This window comes from Tetrahymena thermophila (assembly GCF_000189635.1).
Source record: "Tetrahymena thermophila SB210 genomic scaffold scf_8254491, whole genome shotgun sequence".
Lineage (NCBI taxonomy): Eukaryota > Ciliophora > Oligohymenophorea > Hymenostomatida > Tetrahymenidae > Tetrahymena > Tetrahymena thermophila.
In genome coordinates, this window is record NW_002476266.1 from 55,252 (window position 1) to 75,617 (window position 20,366).

Sequence of the window (20,366 nt, forward strand, 5' to 3'; positions counted from 1 at the left end):
TTTTAAACAAAATAAATAATTAAAAATTGATTGAATACTATAATGTTAGTTTTTAAATGTAAAATAAATGAATGTGAATAAAGCATACTCACTTCTACAACTTGCTTGAAAGAGGAGAAAAAATTATTTAAGTTTTTTTACAAAATTTTTAATTAGCTAGTTTTTTAATTCTTAACTATAAAAATAGCAAAAAATATTGAAAAAAAATACCTAATAGAGTTAAATTGTGTCATACATATGACACATGTCCGTCCTATCTATTTAAATTAAATATAGAAACAATTAAATGAGTTGAACACCAAAAATAAAAAACAACATTTTCCAAAATATTATTTTTTCATCAGAAACTAAATTTAAAGCAAATCATTTTTAAATTAAAATATTCTTTTAATCACTACATTTACAAGTGATCAAAATAAAAATAATATTTTTAATAAATGAATAATCAAATAAATACAACCATTTAAAATAAAATGTATAAATAAATAAATAAATTCAGATGAAAACAATTTGAATTTAGTTTGATTCTCTTATTAAAAAATAATATAATCATTTAATATAAAATTGATTAAGTTTAATAAATACATTCTAACCTCACTTAAATGTTAAAATTAATATTTTTTATTTTTTAATAAATTGAAATAATTCTTTTATGAATGAATTAATAAAACTTGTAATAAGCAATTTTAATCTTTAAAGTTTTTGGTGATAAGTATTTTCTTTTTGTATTTTTATTTAGTTAGTTGACTTTACTCTCTTTAAAGAAATATTATCAATAATCAAATTTTAATCAATTTGAATACATTAAAAATAAATAAATGATTTATTAATATTATTCCAAAAAGAATATTATTTATTAAATTTATTATAAGACCATACATTTAATAGAAATAGGTTCACATAAAAAATATTTTATTAGCCTAACTTTACTTAATTTAGCAATTAAAAGCTTAGAATAATTAAGAATCAATAATCAGATAGATAAATAAAAAAAAAATTTTATCCATATGCAAATAAATTTGTTTATTTTTAATTTAAGATTTGAGCAAGCAACTTTCTTTTCTGATTATTAAAAATTACTGTAGAATACGAGTAAAATCCTAATCTGTTAAGTCGCAAAGTTTGCTAGTTATTTTTTGTGAGTTTTTAACAAAATAAGAAAAACTAGGAATTTTTGTTTGCGACTTAAAGGGTATTCTACGGTAATTCAAAAAAAAGTATAATTAATTATAAAGACTAAATAGTTTTTATTATATACGGAAACTATGTAAGAAAAACTAAAGTTTATATAATTTTAAATAATTTGTTGTAATTTTTCTTATTATTGAACATATATATATAGCAGCTATGAACTATTTTATTTTTATGGTAATTTTATGTAAAGATAAATAAGTAATTATCTATGATTTTCTTTGATTTTAAAGTTTAGATAATTTAAATTTTTATATTTGATCAGTTAGTTTTATAAATCTCTTTGTTTTTCAAATAAATTATGATTTATTTTTCCAATCCAAATATTTAAGGTATAATTGCTTCGAATAAATTTGCTTATTAGTGTTAATTAATATTTAAAAAGCAGCAGTCTAATAATAATCAGTATATTTTTTCCAATCTTTAAATTAATTAAAATTTAATGAAATTGTTATTAATTGACTGATTTTATTTATTTATTTATTTTGTTTGTTTGCTTATTTTATAATGTATTTTACATTGAATAATTTGATAATAGATAATACTTATAAAAAGATAAATTTTATTAGCTTAGAAATTGAGTTTGTCAAACATAAATAAATATACATAAATAGATCATTTTTATTTTTCTTTAGAATGATAGCCTGGAGTCAAATTTTATTAAGAACCATTCTTTTCGTTACTATCATCTTACTATAGACTTGCTATGCTTTATCTAAATTATAGAGGATTTGCCATACGTAACGAAGGTCTGTCAAAAATGCTTTTTCTATATAGCTAATTATTTTCGACCTATAAATCTTACTTTTATTCAACTTAAAATGTATGAGAATTATAATCTTAGTTGTTATATTCATCATAGTTATCTATCTGATATATATTTGTATCTGGTATGTAGAAGTACTTCTTTCCTTGATAGATTTGTTTTCCAGTATTTTATTCTTCCCGATACTTTCTTAAGCCATCTATTCTCAATGCTACTGTATGTTCCCGCTTGATAATCTTAGGTTTTTACTTTTTAAACTATATTCCATCTTCAAAAGATTAATTTAAGAACAAGTTTTCTTCTTCTTCGTTTTCCAAATCTTCATCTTAGCTGTTATCTGTATCTGTTTGACTAGATATGTCCTCTCTGTTGAAATTTATTTGATTCATGTTATCTTACATTTTTATGCTATACTGCAACCAACTTTTGAATGCCATTCCAACAAATAGCCTTCTTACCATAGGATTTACTCCTTACTGACGCTAATGGACTATTTTTGATTTGAGTAAACTAGATTACTATTAATTAAATAATAATGAATTAATAAACTGCTTTTTTTTAAAAAAATGTATACTTTTTTCTTAATAATTTATATCTTTTTCATAGAAACTTTCTCCTCTTTCCTCATAATATCTAAAGCTGTATTATGTTTTTTTACCAACTTAGGATCATTTTAATCTTCTATTGAAAGTTCATATACTTATTCATAAAGTGAAAACTTCATAAATTGGTAGAGTAACTCATTATAATAAACATAACCTTCATAATCACAAAAGATATTCATTCTCATAACATTTTTATCTGCTTCTTATTTTTATCTGATTTTATATTTATCTAATTTCAAATTAATTTCATCTTGGGTAATTTCAGTGTCATGCATTTTGAGTTTTTCTACAAACTCATTTGATTTTCTTTTATAATCTATTGAAAAAATTATTTTAAACGTTACTAAATTACTAAAAAAATTAAAATTTTCTTTCTTTAAAAAATAATTAATTAAATGAAATAATTTTAATTTACTTTCTCTATTCAAAAATTTTTGCTTAATTAAAATTTATTTGAATCTTAATTTTGAAAGAAAAAATTGTTTTTTTATTTTTTAAAGGTTTATTATTTATTATTGTTTTAAAGAAATTTAATAAAATTTTACCAAAACCTAAAGGCTCTTAAAGTTCGAAATAAAAATCAGGAATATTTTTTTCATGAATTTTAATTCCGCTGTCTTTGATAGTCATAATTACCCATCTTTTTTTGAAGTCATCTTCTTACTCATTAAAATTGTTTAATGGATTATCTGGATTAATGTAATTTTCTTCAAATTCATTCATAATAATTAAGACAAACAAATTCATGAGGATATATGACTAAACTGTGTAGAATGTAACGAAGAACAAGATGCCATACACTCCCTTGGCATTAAATGTATCATACATAACTAAATACCAATCTTCTCCTGTGCTCATTCTAAATAGGAGTATGAAAGCTCTGTGGAAATTAGAAAAATTCCAAAAAGTATTAATTCTCCATCCAGAACTATTTATTTGATTAAAATGATTCATAAAATTGAATTTAATACACAAAAGGAAATTAATAAAAATTGTTTGATTACCGTAGGTCTGAGAATAAATACCATGCCAAAATAGAAAATATGAAATAAAATAGAACAAAAAGTAAAGTTGCATTCAGGAATTTAGGGAAGGCAAATATTGTAGTTTGAATTAGCTTCATTAGTCCTTGGAACGATTTCATTAATTTGAAAAGCCTGGAAACTCTTAATACTCTTAAAATTCTTATAATTTATGGTCCAGCTCTTAAGAAACCAATGACAGATTTACCTAAAAATGTCATAACTATATCAACAATAGATGCACATACGACGAAAAAGTCAAATTAATTCCAACCTTTATAGAAGTATCCTTGTGGACCATAAGCTATTATTTTACAAATACTTTCTGCAATAAATACACTTGTGAATGCTAAGTTTATATTAGATAAAATCTAGTCGAATGATTAAGGAGATGTATCATATGTCATAGCCATAACTATAACGTTTCCTATAATACAACTTATAATAAATATTTCTAGCTTTTAAGATTCTACTATTCTCCATAACTACATTTTAAAGTTATTTATTTTCAAATTATCTGCTAAAAAGTTTCAAAATATTTACAAATTTTCTGAAAAAATTAGAAGGTGGCTTCATAGAGGTAAAATCTGGAGTTGATCTAACAATAAGCCTTTAAAGTTCAATCCATTATGATTACTCATCTGTTAAATAAGCATTTTTAGCTTTTTTACTAGCAATATCAAAGTTAAATGATATAATAGCTGTGAATAAGTTAATTGAGAAGAAACTTCCTACAAAAATAAAAGCAGCAAAGAATAAGCTAAAATATTTGCTATTATTCCAAACAGGACCAGTATCACTACCATCCATATAATACCAGAAATAGTTGGGCCAACCTTCAAATGTAGAAAGTTCAAACAACATAACCATACTAAATCCTATATTATCATTATTATTAGGATATCTGTCCCAAAAGGCTCCAGGTAATTTCATACACTTTATTTTTTTTTAAAAAAATTTGAATTAAATGTTAAAAATCAAATTAATTATTTTATTATTAAAATGATACTTATTGATATCAATTGCATACATTCATTTATGAGTAAGTAAATGAATGTATTAAGGAAATAATCAATTTTTAATCATATTTTAATAAACATCTAGATTATTTTAATGGTAGTTACCTTTTCATAAGGATACTAATAAACGTTATATGAGCTTTGTAATACTGCCCCTGTTGTATTGCAGTAAAAGAGCTTTCCACCCATCAAATTCATAGCAAGAATTGCAAACATTAGCCTGTATATTTAATAGGAAATTAAACAAAAACTAAAATTAACTTTTTATTTACCAAATAAGTAGTACTACAAATATCATGTTTGCTATACCTTCCATAGACTATAATAGAGCCGTTACTATCAATTTCATCGATTTATTTTGCGATAAGAGTCTGAGAGGACGTAACGTTCTGAGTAATCTCAAAATTTTTATAGCACCAAGATCAATCTATGATAAACTTAAATCAATAATGCTGCTAATTACTATAAAGAAATCTAACTAAGACCAAGAATCTCTTAAATAAGAACCTTCATCCAAGAAAAAGCCTAAAGAAACAACCTTAACTACACATTCACATATGAAAAATATAGTAAAAAATAAATCTGCATTATTGCTAAATTTGGTTGCACCCACATCAGCAGAACCAATGTAAGTATCAAATGTTAACTTGAAGGATGTCAAGATAATAACGCTATTATATATAAAAAAATTTTTTAATAATAAAATGACTAAATGAATAATTAATTTATTTACAGTAAGACTACTTTATCAAATAAAGGATTCTTATAAACATAGTAAAGTGTTTTTCTTATGATATTATCTTTTGAAAATATATAGAGTGACTATTCACACTCAACTCCTTCATAATATTAAAATTAATTCTTTTTTTTAGGACCTGTGTCTTATAAGTTTTACTCAGAAGCTATTCCTCCTTTCTCACTTACACTATCATCATCACCATTAACCGACTTTTATTTTTCAAACTATCCAGAATCATTTTAAGAGCTAGTTTTTAAAATTGCCTGCTTTGATAAAGTAGCTGATCTTTGTATTCCACCACTATTATGTAAACTACTGTTTTGTAATCCTGTAGAAATTCTATTCATATTATTAGATGATGCATAATTACTTTAAGATAAATTATTCATAAATGTTGAACCCATACTAGTATGTCCAAAAGTAATATCTTGAACTATTTCAAATCTATTTTCAATTTCCTATCTATCTTTTTATACTTCATCAGATTCAAATGAATCAAGCATAATAGCAAGTACTAAATCGATTAATATATAGTTACCAATAAAAATCATTGATACCAGATAAGCTGAACAGACATAGTTGCTAACATTCGAAAGTAAACATGTGGTGAGCTGATCATTCCAATTTTCAAGAGTAACTAGATCAAGTACAGCCATATATGCATTTAAGAATTAATCGTAATTGAATCTTGAAGGGATATTTGAATTGAATGTAGGCCAATTTCCACCAAAAATATTCATACCTAAAAGTGCATATATAAACATGATTAAAAAAAGTAAAAGTAGGATGTATATAAATTATTCCAAAGTAGACGATATCGCAGCAATTAAAACTTTCATAAATTACAAAGATCTTAGCAATCTTGTAACTCTTAAAACTCTAAACACTCTTAAAATTCTTAATGAACGAAAAGCACTAACAGAAGAACTTCCACTTAGAACTGCAAGCTCTAAAATGGATAAAATTACAATTATAGCATCAAAAATATTCATCTTATCTGATACATACTCAGTAAAACCTAATCCAATAAGCTTTAAGCCCATATCAACTGCGAATATAATAGTAAAAATATAATTTAATTGAGTGAGTGTCGCTGAACCTAATTTTATAAATTAATATATAAATATCAAAATTAAGAGTTTTCTATTGCCATAACAAAATGAAAACAATGTTTTTATTTTATTAAATAATATTTTTTAAATCCTAAAAAAAACAGAGTAATAAAATAACATTTATCCTAATCAATAAATTTAATCATATCATATCATAAAGAAAAATATACTTGAACTTGGCACAATACCATCCAAACAAAGGATAATAGTATTTGATAAGACAAAAAGCATGACTAAATTCTCAAATTACTAATGTGTAACCAATTTTCTTATTCTCCTTCTAAATGCCTGAACAAGACCTACAAATCCTCCTTCATTTTATTCTATGATTCTACTTGAGTAATTAAGTGAGTCAATAACTTGATTTAAAGCTTTTTAGTTTTTGTTCCTTAAACTTATCCAAAGGATATCATCCGCAGAAGTTTGAACTTTAATTTAATTGATTCCTTTTTTCTCAAGGTTGTATATCTCCTTCTTTCTTTGTTGCAAAAACTATAAATCAACAGGTTCATTTTAAAATGCAACCATGTCAAAGACTTCGACAGTCTTCTTAACAAGAACGTTTCTAGTTGAAGAACTGAGTTAGCTACTCGATGAACTATTATTTAATTCTGATTAGGCTCCTTAACTAAAAGAATGAATGCCTGTATCTGCTGACTTAACACTTTTAATGTCTGTTTGAGATTAACTTGGTTCATGATTATTCAAGATATCTAATTGCCTTTCTGCCTTTTTAATAAACTTTTGCTCCAACTAATACATAAAAATATCATGTTAGGATTTTTATTGAATATTCTTGGCTGGAACATCAACTTAAGCTGTTTGGATATTAACTATTTTTTACAACTTTTGATCACCATTAGGTTTTTCATCCAATAGAGGATCTTTTTCCAGCACTTATTCCTCCATAAAAATTTTTTATATAGCTTTTTCAAGATTCCAATCATTTTCTATTTCGTCTCCTTTTTAATTTTTACCCTTTTTAGAGACTTAAATATTTCCACTCACATTAATCTTTCTTTCAGTCTATTTATTAGTAAGTTTTGAACGAAACGAAGTATTGGCTTGATTTAGACTTTTGTTGTTAGGGTTTTGTCTTTCGTCTACAGATCCCTAGGCAATTGAACCATTTAAGCTATTTTTTTAAGATTTATTATCCATCTAATCAACTTCATCCTTAAAAGTTCTTTTTAGAACTAAACCTTTTTATTCATATTCTCCATTAACACTTTTAGCTTAATTAGACTAAGCTGCTGCTGAATCATTGTTAAGTCTTGAATTTTCCTATTATCCATTTAAGTTATTTTCTGCATGTTCTCCATTTACATAACTATTTGCATCTTATTGTCTACTTGAATCTTCATTATTAACCTAAGAATTAACATCATTTACTCTTTATTTATTTGTGATTTGTTTTAAAAATAAATTATTTTAGTTTGTTGAAAACTGTCTCTATTATGTTAAAAAATTCATATCATTTTTTTCATCATCATTTTTAACAGAAGTTCCGCCTTTTTAACTTCTTTATGCGATATTTTTTGCTATTTTGAAGGGATTTGTCTCAAAACTGATTCCATCATTTTTTGGGTCTGCTACTTTAGATTATTTAATAGAATGATTTTCAGTTGTAATTTTTCCTTCGAGAATATCCCTAAACATTTTCTCAGCATACATGGTATCGATTCTTTTCGATCTTTATATAGGCATTTTATATTGTACTTCTGTTAAGTGTTAAATATAAAAAATTTATTAATAAATTACAAATAAATCATTAACTATTAAAATTTAAAATTTACAGAGTTTCTTTTTCTTATCTTTTTGTACGATCATGCTTGACTGTTATTTGACTCTAAATTTTAGCCTTTTTATTTTTTCCTCTTATTAATTTTTCAGTTTTTGTATTTATTTGTTTAGTTTTGTGGGCTATACATCTCCCTCATACTCATTTGTCTATCTATAAACAACTCTAGGTTTCAAATACTTTGAGTCTAGCATTAGCTTAAAGTCTTCAGCCTTTAAGTCAATTTATTTATTTATTTTTTTAAGAATTTGCTCTTCTATTTTAGGGGCTTCAAAATTTTCTTATTCTTGAGTGTTATAAGTTTTAAGATGCTTAATTGACTAATATTATATTTTAAAAATTTAATTCATAAGAAATAAATGGTATTTTAATAAATGTTACAGGAGTTATTTATTTTTGAGTAAGTAATTTTGTCGCTTTTTTCTCTTAAAGCTTTTTGCTAGTTTTTCCAATTTTAATATCAAACTCTTAATACAAATTATTGATCACAGTTGTTTTGTTCCTTGGGGTTTTATCAATAAGAGTGTCATCCATTTCCAAAAAGGACATTTTCGAAACATCAGATAAGGAATCAGCACTGCTCTCAGTCTCCTAAAGTTAGTTTCTTGAAGACTTTGATTTGTCTTTTTTTCTCTCTCCATTTAACATATTTTCTCTCTTTTTTTATAAGCTTACAGATGTGTTTCTTTTGCTTTTTTAATGAACTTATTTTGGTTCTTCTGAATGGTTTTAAAAGTTTGTCTAATGTGAATTCTTTTTAGATGAAGCAGATCTCTGCTCAATTTATTTATTTTATCTCAGAGATTTAAAATCATTCTAAAGTTTTTTAAAATGAATATTTTCTATTTCTTCATCTTCTATACCTATAAGGTCATTTTTTGTAAACTTTTCTTTTTATTCCAACTAAAGTAAGAAAATATCATCATCTAACTTTAGCTAATCCTCACTCACTTCATCTTTCTATTTGAATAAATGCTTTATTTTCTTAGACTGTCTCCTAATATCAACAATTTATGATGGGACATTTCTTGATTTTCTCCTATTTTCTTCATCATTATCTTATTCTACTGCAAGGTAATTCTAATCTTCTCTTGGAGTAGGGTCATCATTGATTTTTTCTTCTTTATATTTAGGTTTTTACTTAGAAATTGGAGCAAAATTTATCTTTTTTATTTTTTATTAAGGATTCATATTCGTCTGATTTTGATGAGTTCCATTCCTTAATCCTCTAACATATGTTCCAGTTTTTTTAGTTCTTTTTTTCCCAATGTTATCTTTATTTTATAAATAAATAAATTAATTAAGTAACAATAAAATAAAAGAAGTAGAAAAATTATTTTTACTTTCTTAATTTATCATCTCAAGATCGCTTGCTAAAACAGATGGATCAATAAGTTAAGTACCCTTTTTTTCATTTCTAAAATTCCTAGTTAAATGCTTTTTGCTTTCTAAAGGAGCAGCTTCTTTCAAAATTTTTGTGTTATGGTGATTTTTGTTATTGTTTTCATGTAGATTCTTATAATTTTTATGTATTTGCTACTAGTCTCCATTTTCTATAACTAAATTTACAAATAAATTAATATTTTAATGAAAAAGTTATGATTAAATATAGCTTTACCTAAATTAGTTAATTGCCTCATGTTTTCATTTTTGTCTTATTGTAAGTTTTAATCTTCGCTATTCCCTTAATTTTTACTTTATGAGCTTCCATTTTTTCCATTATTATCTGCGCTATTTATGCGATCCATCTACTATTACTTTATTATTGGGTTTTTAGAGTCTTCGTTGTTTTCAGAATTAATAAACAAATCTTAACTCTGCTAATTCAAAGCTAGAGGAACTACTTTATTTAACTGCTTCTATTCAATAGCTTTTGGTTAATTTAATTTAGTGGGATTCTTTTTTTCTGACCTCCTATAAGACGCTAACAATGAGCTTACTTAAAAGCTCAGTTAAAATAACCTCCTATTTTTCTTTTTTTACTCCTCTAATTCTTTGTAAAGCACTTTATTTGATTTATAAATACCCCATCTTATTAAATTCTACATATTATAGCCTTCTTCTCCATCTTTTTTAATGGCTACCATTGTGTTCTAATTAGCTATAGATTCTGTATACTTGACAGCAATAATACCCATACAAAGGTTAACAAGAAGCCATGTACCAAGATAAACTATCAGGAAGAAGTAGATGAATGCAAAAAACTTATTTATTTATTATTAAAAATAATTCACTTTAAAAATGTTGGCATAATTAAAATACTAAATTTATTTTTGTGATATGAAAATTGAAAAAAAAAAAAATAGTTACATTAAAGCCAACCATAACATAATACATGATTGTTGACCATCCTTCATTACTAACAACTACGTAGACATTAAGAAGTGACCATCCAAAAGTATCAAAGTTATAAAAATCTGAATTTGGACTAACCATACCCTTAGCACATATGAAACTTGCACCTTTTAAAGGAGGACAATCGCTATCTACTGCACAAACAAACAAATTATTATTTTCATCACCATACTTGATACCTGTGTAAATATCGATACAACGAGTTTTCAATTAACCAGTAAAGAGCTAAAGACCAGCAATAGCAAACACAGTAAAAAAAAATAATAAGATAATAAATGCATCTTTCAAAAGAGGAATTGAGCTAAATAGTGCTGTGACAAGCTAATTGAGTACTTTGACTTTGCTAATTGATCTTAATGGACGTAATACTCTAAGAGATCTTAATGCACTCAAATTAAAAGCGTTTTAAGACACTACATATGGTAACCAACCTGTAACAATAATAACTAAATCAATAACATTCCAGCCTTCCTTTATATATGCGTTTTTTGAAAAAATAAAACCATAAGCTACTATTTTTAAACCCATTTCAACAGTATAAATAATTAGTAAGGCCAAATCAATTTCTGGATTATTATCAGAATTTGTTGTAGGGTCATCTTTAGCTAGCATAATGGAGTTGAATATAATAACAGCAAGAGAAATTATAGTAAATATTGGGTGATTTACTATAACGAAACAAGAATAACTAATAAGCCTATTTGTTCATTTATTTAAGTTAATAAAAAAAAGAAATTGAATTGATTAAAAGATAGATTGATATGTGAACTATTAATTAACTAATTTATCTATCTATCTATCTAAGAGTAAATTGAAAGAAACATATTTAAAAGTTACTCTTTTGTTAGCCAAACCCTTTTATAAATTTTCTCAAATATTGTATTATCTTAAAATATAGCTATTCTATCAAAAACATTCATTTCTACAACATCTAAAATAGGATAAGTATCTTCGTTCAGCTTGTTAAGCTAGAAATCTTCTTCAAATTCTCTTTCATGATTCTTGATTACCTTTCTTTAAATTCTTTACTAATCCGTTTCATTAGCTCTAGCTATATCGTTATCGCTATCATCTGAATTTTATTCTACGAATGCATTCGCAACTTTGATATAAGCATTTCTATGCTCTTCCTACAAAAAAAAAAAAAAGTAAATATTTATCTGTAAAAGATTCAATAGTTTGTTTAAGATTTTTAAAACATCTTATTTAGCTCTAATATAATTACTGCTTCTTCCTATAGGTTTTTTAAATCAAAAGAGCTGCTCTCGTTCATATCTTAGCTTGTATAATCTTAATAGCTTTCCGATCTTTATCTCTTGAGCTCTTCATTTTACTAGAATTTGCTGTACCTACTTAGCTGGTCTTCTTCGATGGCTTCTTCTTTTATTTCTGTTTTTAGAATCTTTTTAAGCTTTCTTATCCAATTAGCCTCTAAAATATTATTATTTATTTATAAATATATTTTAACTAAAACCTTTTGGAATAGAATAATTTTTTTAAAATTAAAATAAATGTTCTTTTTTTAAAGAAAAGAACCACTATCAGCTAAAAAGACTACCTAAAACTGAAGGTCGCATAAACTATTTTAATATTTGCTCTTCTATAAATGTTTATTAATCCTATCTAATTTAAGAGATAAATTATTAATAATAATTTAATGTAAAAAATTAATTGATTAGATTCAATCTATTAAAAAGTGTACAAAAGTCTTTATTTTTTTCAATTTACAAAGGAAAAACTTAAAAACAAAAAATTACGGTAATTGAGTGATTTAGGTAAAGTAGGTGTATTAAAAGATAACAATATAATCACTACAGTAATCAGAATTTATCCAAAAATGTATGAATTAATTGATTTATTGATATTTTTTTCCTTAATATAACAAAATATAGCTAATAATTTTATCTTATCTCATAAATATTCATTGAAAATACCATAAAATTGATATTTGATAAAATATTAACCCAAAAGTGTATATTTAAATTGATTGACACTTTTTTCCATCCTAATTGAAAGAAAGAATCAAAACAGTTATGATTTTATTCTTAAAATCTTATAACCTATAAAAATATCACTGAAATGAAATAATTTCGCAATAACTATTCTAAATTCTCCAATTATGAAATGAAAATCTTAAAATTTTTTTTTTTTCTCTTTTGTTACTCAAGTATTTTCTACAATTTAACAATCTATCAATCTATTGTATTTTAATTTTTAGATATTTAATATGATTAATTATTAAACAAAAAATAAACTTTTAATCTTTTTTGAAATATTAAGAGCAAGACTGTCAAATCATTAAATTAATAATTTCTTTAATTAATCACTTTTATTTTTTTCCATCTATATATATTTTTTTTTAGAAGAAAAAAAGATAATTTAACTTTCTCAACATGTAATTAAAATTATATAATTTAATTTGTTTCCTGCTTATTTTTGCAAAAAAATCAATTTATTTTTTAAATAAATATAAAAAAAGATGTCTCATTATTATCTAAAATCTAAAAACTATGAGCCATTTATCTTTATTTAAAATATTACAAAAATTGATTTATTTAAATGATACTATTAAATAAAACACATCAAATTAATTGATTTTATTGTTTATTTGTTTTGTTTAAGTGATGGTAAATATTTATAATTTTTTAATTAAATAAATAATAAATAAAAAGACATACATAATAGGTAATAAAAAGTATTTCAAAATAATTTATTCTTAAAAAATAGGATCCTTAATAATTATAACAGGTTTTTTAATGTTGGTCTGGCATCTTCAAAAATTTTCTCTACTATATTCTTATTTTCTGAGATCGATTTTACTGATGAGTTTTAAATTTTAATCAAAAATAAGTTGGTTATCATGAAAAAATTTATATGGAAAGTCTTCAAAAATATAAAATTTCCATTGATTTTTTAATAAAAAATACACTAGATATTATCAATTTCTTAATCAAAGATTATGGGTTTTTCAAAAATTCAATTTTTTTGCTAAAAAATTAATTGGATAAAAAAATTGGATTTTTTATGAGCATTCATTACCAAAATGTGATATATCATATAGAAAGTTTTTTTGAAAAATTAATTTAAAAAATAAGAAGAATAAAATAGTATTTGTATCTAAATTTATCAAGTTTTTTAAAAATAAATAAATAAATGTAAACAAAAATTTATTAAATTTATTTCTGTATTTATAAAAAAATGCTAGTATTTTTGTAAATATGTTGTTTGCAAATATTTTTATTGATTTTTCCAACTTAGATAGTACAATTTACTTGCTTCTTTAGTTAATATTTTGATAAGATATTATCTCAGCTTTTTATTAGAAATTATTTATAAAAATCTATTACTTAAGTGAATAATTTTCAAGAAAAACTTTACTTGTATGAATAAATTTATCACTTCATTAATCTAAATATTTTAAGGTTATTCAGTTTACTTGTTATGTTTTTTTATATGAATTTTTTACATTTGTTTTAATAAATTTATAATTAAAAATTTTAGCTTGATAGAATAAGTAAAATAAGTTAATTACTATTAATTTCAAAAATGAGGTACTAAAACTTAACTAGAAGTGTTAGATTTTTTTTTTCTATTTATCTTCACATAGATTTTAAATTTTGCGTTTTGCACGAATACTTTTTATTAAAATCATAAATATATTTGCTAGCTATGTACCTTTAATATTTTATAGATTTGCAAACACAAAATAGACAGATTATATCGATAAGATAGAAAACCTTTTTAAAAGTTAAATTAAAAAAATAATCGAAATTCCAGCGATATATTCATTGATTTCAGTAAACATAGACTTTAAAGAGAGGTTTTACTAATATTTTTTTAATTAAAAACAATTAATAAAATAAATTTGCATAGATTTCGAGTTTTATAACAAACATGAAGTAGTAGGGATATGCTTAAATCTTTTAAAGAGACCCAAACTATAATGTAAAACATAAACGCTATAATTTTTATTCTAAGAATAGTTATTTATTTAATTTTATAACTAATGAAAGGGTCCCCATATTGTTCAAACCTACCTGAAAAAAGAAAAAAGTAGTGCTTCATATAAGTTTTTTAGTGATTAAAATACCAGATTTTTTACATTAAATATGCAAAACTTTCAGTTTTATTATACACCAAAAGACTAATATTAATCAAAAGACATTAAGTATATAGATATAGAGGTAAAAATTACATTTTATTATTTAAGTTATATATTATATAAATAATTTAATTTAAAGAACCTTAAATATGTTGTCGATAGAGGATGTTATAAAAATAAGAAAGGCCAAAATAAAGAATGGACATATTAATTTATAATGTATTTTACAAACAAGTATACTGTTATCTACTGTCAAAATGAGATTATGAAATAGCTCTGGCTTAATGCTTTCAAAAACATTATTAGAATCTCAGATAAAAAAAGGCTGTTTTGTAATTAATTTTATTGTTAAGCTTATTTATTCATTTTATTATAATTAATAATTAATCTAGATACTGGAGATACAAATGAAGTAAACTTAAATGTTATAGATAGTATTAAAGACAATAGCGTAGATTCAAAGAGTTAAACATAGGAGATAAATAGAGAAAACAGAATAGACTCAAATTCAATTAACAATACTAATAATATTTAAAGTAGCTTAAACAGCTAAGTAGAGCAAAAAAAAGCTAAAAATAATTTAGATTCATAGGAATAAATCAATAGCTAGCATGACTCAAGACGAAATAGCAATGATAGCTTTAATAGTAATGACTCTCTAGGAAGAAAAAAACGAAAATCTTAATTCTAAGAAGTTAAAAAAAGGGTTTTTAGCTCTAGCTACAAAAGAAAATAAAATGCTGATCAATTTTGGAATAATAAAGTGATTCCTCTTTTGAGATAAAAATTATAATAGGTTAGAAATAAAATCAAGAGAATTAAGGAAAATTAATAATCCTAAATGGAGAATTAATAACAAAACTTAATTTCAAAACAATAAGAAAATGAATTAAAAGAAAAACAAACTTAAAAAAGTGAAGAAAAATTGTAGCCAGCAAAATAAAAAGAAGATTCAGAGTAATAAGAAGCCATTTTAGAAGGAAATAATAAGTTTAATAATATTAATGAGGTAGAGATTTTCAATTTGGAAGCATCAAATATCTAAGGTTCTAATATTAATTCAGAAGTAAAAATATTTAGAAAGAGTGATGAGAAGAATTCATAAAAGAAATCTCACAAAAATAGCTATTAAAAGTCAGAGGGTTCTGGAAGAAAGCACAAAGTAAACATATTCGAAAATGTATATTAAAATGGAGACTAAGAAGATGATGCTCCTACTTTGAACATTCAATTTTAGTAGAAGAAATCTTAAAATGGGTGGGATGGCAATGATGTAGACCTTCTCTAAAACATTTTAAGAGAAAATTCTGATCAACTCAAAGAAAACAATAATGATAACTTTTAAGATAATTAAATTTAAGTGAAAGAGCAGAAGTAATAAGAATAATAATTTAATAGAAGTTAATTAAAAAGTGAGGACATCCAAGAAGTCAGCATTTTTAAGCAAGAAGTTTAATAAAAAAATAAGGAACCTTCAAAAATGAAGCAATTAAATGATTATGATGACTGGGATGTTGATTTAGACAATACGCCTACCCCTGCTATTGCTGGAAATAAAAAAAATAATTTATAATAATTTTAAAATTAAACCTATAACAATACTAATAACTCATTAGTTTATTAAAACAAAAACTAAACTAATAATACTCATAGTTTAAACTAATACTTTACTAGCAATAATAAGAGCTATACTAATTAAGAAACATACTAACAACCATTTTAAAAATCATAAGCATAACAAAACCAGTAATTAAATGTCATAGAAAATGATTATGACAACTGGGATGATGATATGTGATAGATAATCAAACTAAATTTAAATTATTTACTAATTAAAATTTAATAATTTATTTATGAAGTATTTATTATTTCATTTTTTAATTTTAAGCTTTTAATTAAAGCACAACTTACTTATGTAATATATTATAAATACCCAAAATAAATTTATTTAATACTTTATATTTTCAAAGAATATACAAATGAATAAATCATCCATCTTCATACAACATAAAATTTAAAAATTCAATTAAAACATTTTTTGTAAATATTTAACAAATTTCAAAACTAATAGTAAATTTTAATAGGAAAATACTATATAAAATGTCTTAATATTTGAGGATTTAGAGTATTTATCAATTTATAATTATACATTTAAGAATAAATTCATATTTAGTTAAAAATATTTCTAAATAATGTCAACACTTTTATAATTAATTAATTTTTAAATAATTATTTAGTTAAAAGAATGAATGAAATTGCTTAATAAATTTATTTGTTTAAATTATTAATTAAATCGATTTATAATTTATTTTTAAAATGAATTGATTATAGGAATAAAATAAATAACAAAACAGTTTAGTTAAATGATAAAATCCGTGAATAATTATTAATTAAATTAATTAGTTAATATTAATTAAGATCAATTACAGTAATATTTAAGATATTTAATTGTTCATTATCTTTTTATTTTCTTTTTACCGGTCTTTTTATGCTTGCCAGATTAGAAATGACCTAGTTAGTTTTTGATTTGCTATATTTTTTATTTGGTTTTTTTAACCAAGATTTATTCTGAATTCTTTTTTGGTCTAAGCATAGCAAGTGGCTTGAAATTTTTCTTATCTTTATTGGAAAGACCACCTCCTTTTTCCTTAGGTCCCTAATACCATCTTTCTTTGACTTTATTTTTATTAGCTTCTTCTATTTTCTTTCTAGCTTCAGCTCTACTGTCTTTGAAGGCTTCAATCTAGGATTAATTAACATGTCCGTGAATATTACCGTAGCCTTGCATCTCTTCATCATATTCATCTGAGTCGAAGCTGCTGTAACCTTCTAAATCCAATTTACGCTTTTTGTTTTGTTATTTTAATTTTTTAGATTGTTCTTATTTATTATCTTCCTTCTTTTAAGTTTGATCAGATTTTTTATTCTCAGCAACCTTTTTCTTTTCCTTTTTATCTTTTTCTTCAACTTCAGCTTCACCTTCGTTTTCAGATTCATCCATCATAATAATATCTTCTTCTTCTTCATCCTCTTCTTCTCCTTCTTCTCCGTCATCTTCACCTTCTATTTCTTCTTCTTCTTCTTCATCATCTTCACCTTCAAGTTCTTCAAATTCTCCTGAGGCATCTTCTTCATCATAATCCTCAGATATTTCTGAAACATCATCATAGTCTTCTTCTATTTCAATGTCTTCTTCATCTTCTTAGTCTTTTTGTTTAGGCTTGTTTTCTTTTTTAGGTGCTTGGGCTTTTTAAACTTTTTTAGGTTTCTTCTTTTTTTATTCATTTTCTTCATCATCTTCTTCTTCGCTATCTTCATACTCTTCAGCTTCGTCTTCCCATTCTCCTGATAAAATATCATCGTACTCTGAGCCTTCTCCATCATCGTCTTCATCATCTTCATCATCATCTTCTCCATCAGCTAATCTTCCTCTTTTCATTCTCTCGATTTTTTCTTATCTTTCTAATTCTTCCTATTAAGCCTACTTCATTTTTAAGAATTTGATTTTTCTAAAATCTTCATCAGTCAATAGACGATCCATGTAAACTGGTACATCACCGTCTTCTTATAGGAGTTCAGCACCATCAATAGTATCGTAAATATATTCCTCACCATACTTAAGTAGTTCACCATCATCGTCTTTTAATTTACCATCTTGTCTAATCTTGCCTCTATACTTCTTTTCTAAGAGCTTAGGATTGATTTATCTGTATAAATTGACAATAGACTTAGCAGCTCTACTGACATATTTATTTTTATAATCACAGTAACTTGCAAGATAATTAAGATTGGGACTGTCAAGGATATGGTAGTTTTTAACACACATTTCTCTAATTGTGTTTAAACCCCAAGTCATTGCCTACTCAGAGCATCTATCATTAACGAAATTCTCAATAACGTGTTTAACAGTAAGGATAAGCTCATCAGGAGGAACTAAATTATTATTGAATTAACATAAATATTTTATTTCCTTTAAATAAATTTTTTTAATTACCTAGCTTATGGATTGATTCAGCAAGATAAGCAAGTATCTTAGTAACTTCTTTTTAGTGAGGAAGAAGATACTTCTACAAGAAAGAGTAGAAGCTGAGTAGGATCAATTAATGACGACAAATCATTCTAGATAAGACTGACATCATGCACATCTTGACAGGGAATTTTTCGTGAGATTTTCTAAGAAGTGTAAATACCTTTTCAGCGAAATCCTAAGGATTGTATATTTAATCGATAGGGAAAAAGTTATTTTTGATGTTTTGTTTCATTCTTTTACGAAGTCTCTTTTCAGCTTTCTTTTTTTCTCTTTCTCTCTTTGCTATTTTAGCTCTTGTCTTTTTGTTAATACCTTTCTTTTCTCTTAGGTCGATTTCTTCTTCTTCGTCTTCATCTGTTGAGACATATTCTTCCATTTCAGTAGTAGAGACTAAGAAATAGCAAGAAATGAGCTTGATCTTGTAATTATCATTCAAGCAACCTGAAGCTATAATATTTACTGTTTTTTAATCAGTCCAAATACCCTTCTTGTAAAGAGTGATCATAATTTGTAAACTTCTTTTTGCAATACCATCGCTATTGTTTTTCAAAATTTCAAAAATAATATTTTGGAGAGACTTGTTGATCTTTTAATTCTTATGATGCTTATTCATTCTTCTGATATCATTGACTATATGACTGGCAATCATTTTTCTAAGTTCCTATATAGATTGATAATTTTAATGAGACCATAGCCTTTATAAATGTTTAAAATTAATTCTTAAATTAAAATATTACTTTATCTTGACAGTTTAACAACTTTAAAAGGAAGGAAGTTGTTTCGACTGGCTTGAGTAGATTCTTAGAACGCATAATCATAAGAGCAGCGGCAAGACTTCTTCTTAGAGCAGGATTCATTTGATTGGCATAATGTTCCAAGAACTCCATAATATATGTATCGAGTACGTCAAATTTATAAAATTGAGCAATACGAGCTAAAAATACACACAAATCTGAGAATTTTCTATTTTTTTGCATAGGACTTTCCTTCACTTTTTCAAATGATTATTTGAATTCTGAATAATACTCAGTGACTTCTTTCACATACAATTCAGGGCTTTTTCTAATTTTATAGGAAATAATTTCAAGTTGCTTGACGAAGTCTTCTTCTTCTTTTTTCTGTTCTTCCTCAAGCTTTTTCTTATCTTTTTCTTCTTTAGAAAGAGGCTAGTCTTTAAGGACTTTGAGACTCATTTCTTTTTATATAATTAATTAATTAATAATCTTAACTTTTAACAAAGTAATTATTATTTGTCCAATAAAAATACCAAAATCAATATTTATTGTTTTTGATTTGTAAAAGTAAAATAATCTGAAGGCATTGGGAGTTAAAAATTAATTTTAGCTTAGTAGAATCAATTTTACAAAAAGTTGCTAACTCTTCTTATAATTTAAAAACCTAATAACCTACTATAAAAAGCAGCAATTATTTTTCATTTTATTTATTTTAACTCACCATTCAGAAAATATTTTATTATTCATTTTTTTTATTTTTTTAAACTTTAATTTAATTTATTGAGTCTTTAAAATGGCAAATAAGCATTTTTCTATTAAAATTTAATTTCACTTTTAAGGTGTTTTAACATAATATTTTTAAATTAACATTTGAAAAAAAATTCTTTTTT

General features: G+C 24.2%; 4 protein-coding genes across 4 annotated transcripts; 1 reads left to right on the forward strand and 3 right to left on the reverse strand. All coding sequences in view use genetic code 6, as the record gives it.

Annotated features, from left to right (window-relative positions):
* Positions 1-1,806: 1,806 nt before the first annotated feature.
* Positions 1,807-12,187, reverse strand: TTHERM_000785910 (cation channel family transporter; the record flags this gene model as incomplete). The annotated part of the gene is made up of 17 exons (XM_012799214.1): positions 1,807-2,475; positions 2,532-2,878; positions 3,108-3,490; positions 3,567-4,069; positions 4,128-4,520; positions 4,709-4,823; positions 4,876-5,274; positions 5,337-6,441; positions 6,625-8,175; positions 8,251-8,575; positions 8,637-9,529; positions 9,599-9,814; positions 9,874-10,459; positions 10,566-11,307; positions 11,448-11,740; positions 11,836-12,041; positions 12,169-12,187. The coding sequence occupies 17 exons, from the start codon at positions 12,185-12,187 to the stop codon at positions 1,807-1,809; spliced, it is 8,745 nt and encodes a 2,914-aa protein (XP_012654668.1).
* Positions 12,188-12,291: 104 nt separating this feature from the next.
* Positions 12,292-12,614, reverse strand: TTHERM_000785921 (hypothetical protein; the record flags this gene model as incomplete). Its single annotated transcript, XM_012799215.1, has 2 exons — positions 12,292-12,482; positions 12,545-12,614. 2 exons carry the CDS (start codon positions 12,612-12,614, stop codon positions 12,292-12,294), a joined length of 261 nt encoding a protein of 86 aa, XP_012654669.1.
* A 1,890-nt stretch (positions 12,615-14,504) lies between these two features.
* Positions 14,505-16,510, forward strand: TTHERM_00786910 (hypothetical protein; the record flags this gene model as incomplete). The annotated part of the gene is made up of 4 exons (XM_001022130.2): positions 14,505-14,555; positions 14,624-14,794; positions 14,852-15,044; positions 15,105-16,510. The coding sequence occupies 4 exons, from the start codon at positions 14,505-14,507 to the stop codon at positions 16,508-16,510; spliced, it is 1,821 nt and encodes a 606-aa protein (XP_001022130.2).
* A 654-nt stretch (positions 16,511-17,164) lies between these two features.
* Positions 17,165-19,935, reverse strand: TTHERM_00786920 (SDA1 domain protein; the record flags this gene model as incomplete). Its single annotated transcript, XM_001022131.1, has 3 exons — positions 17,165-18,645; positions 18,707-19,403; positions 19,480-19,935. 3 exons carry the CDS (start codon positions 19,933-19,935, stop codon positions 17,165-17,167), a joined length of 2,634 nt encoding a protein of 877 aa, XP_001022131.1.
* Between the last annotated feature and the right edge of the window lie 431 nt (positions 19,936-20,366).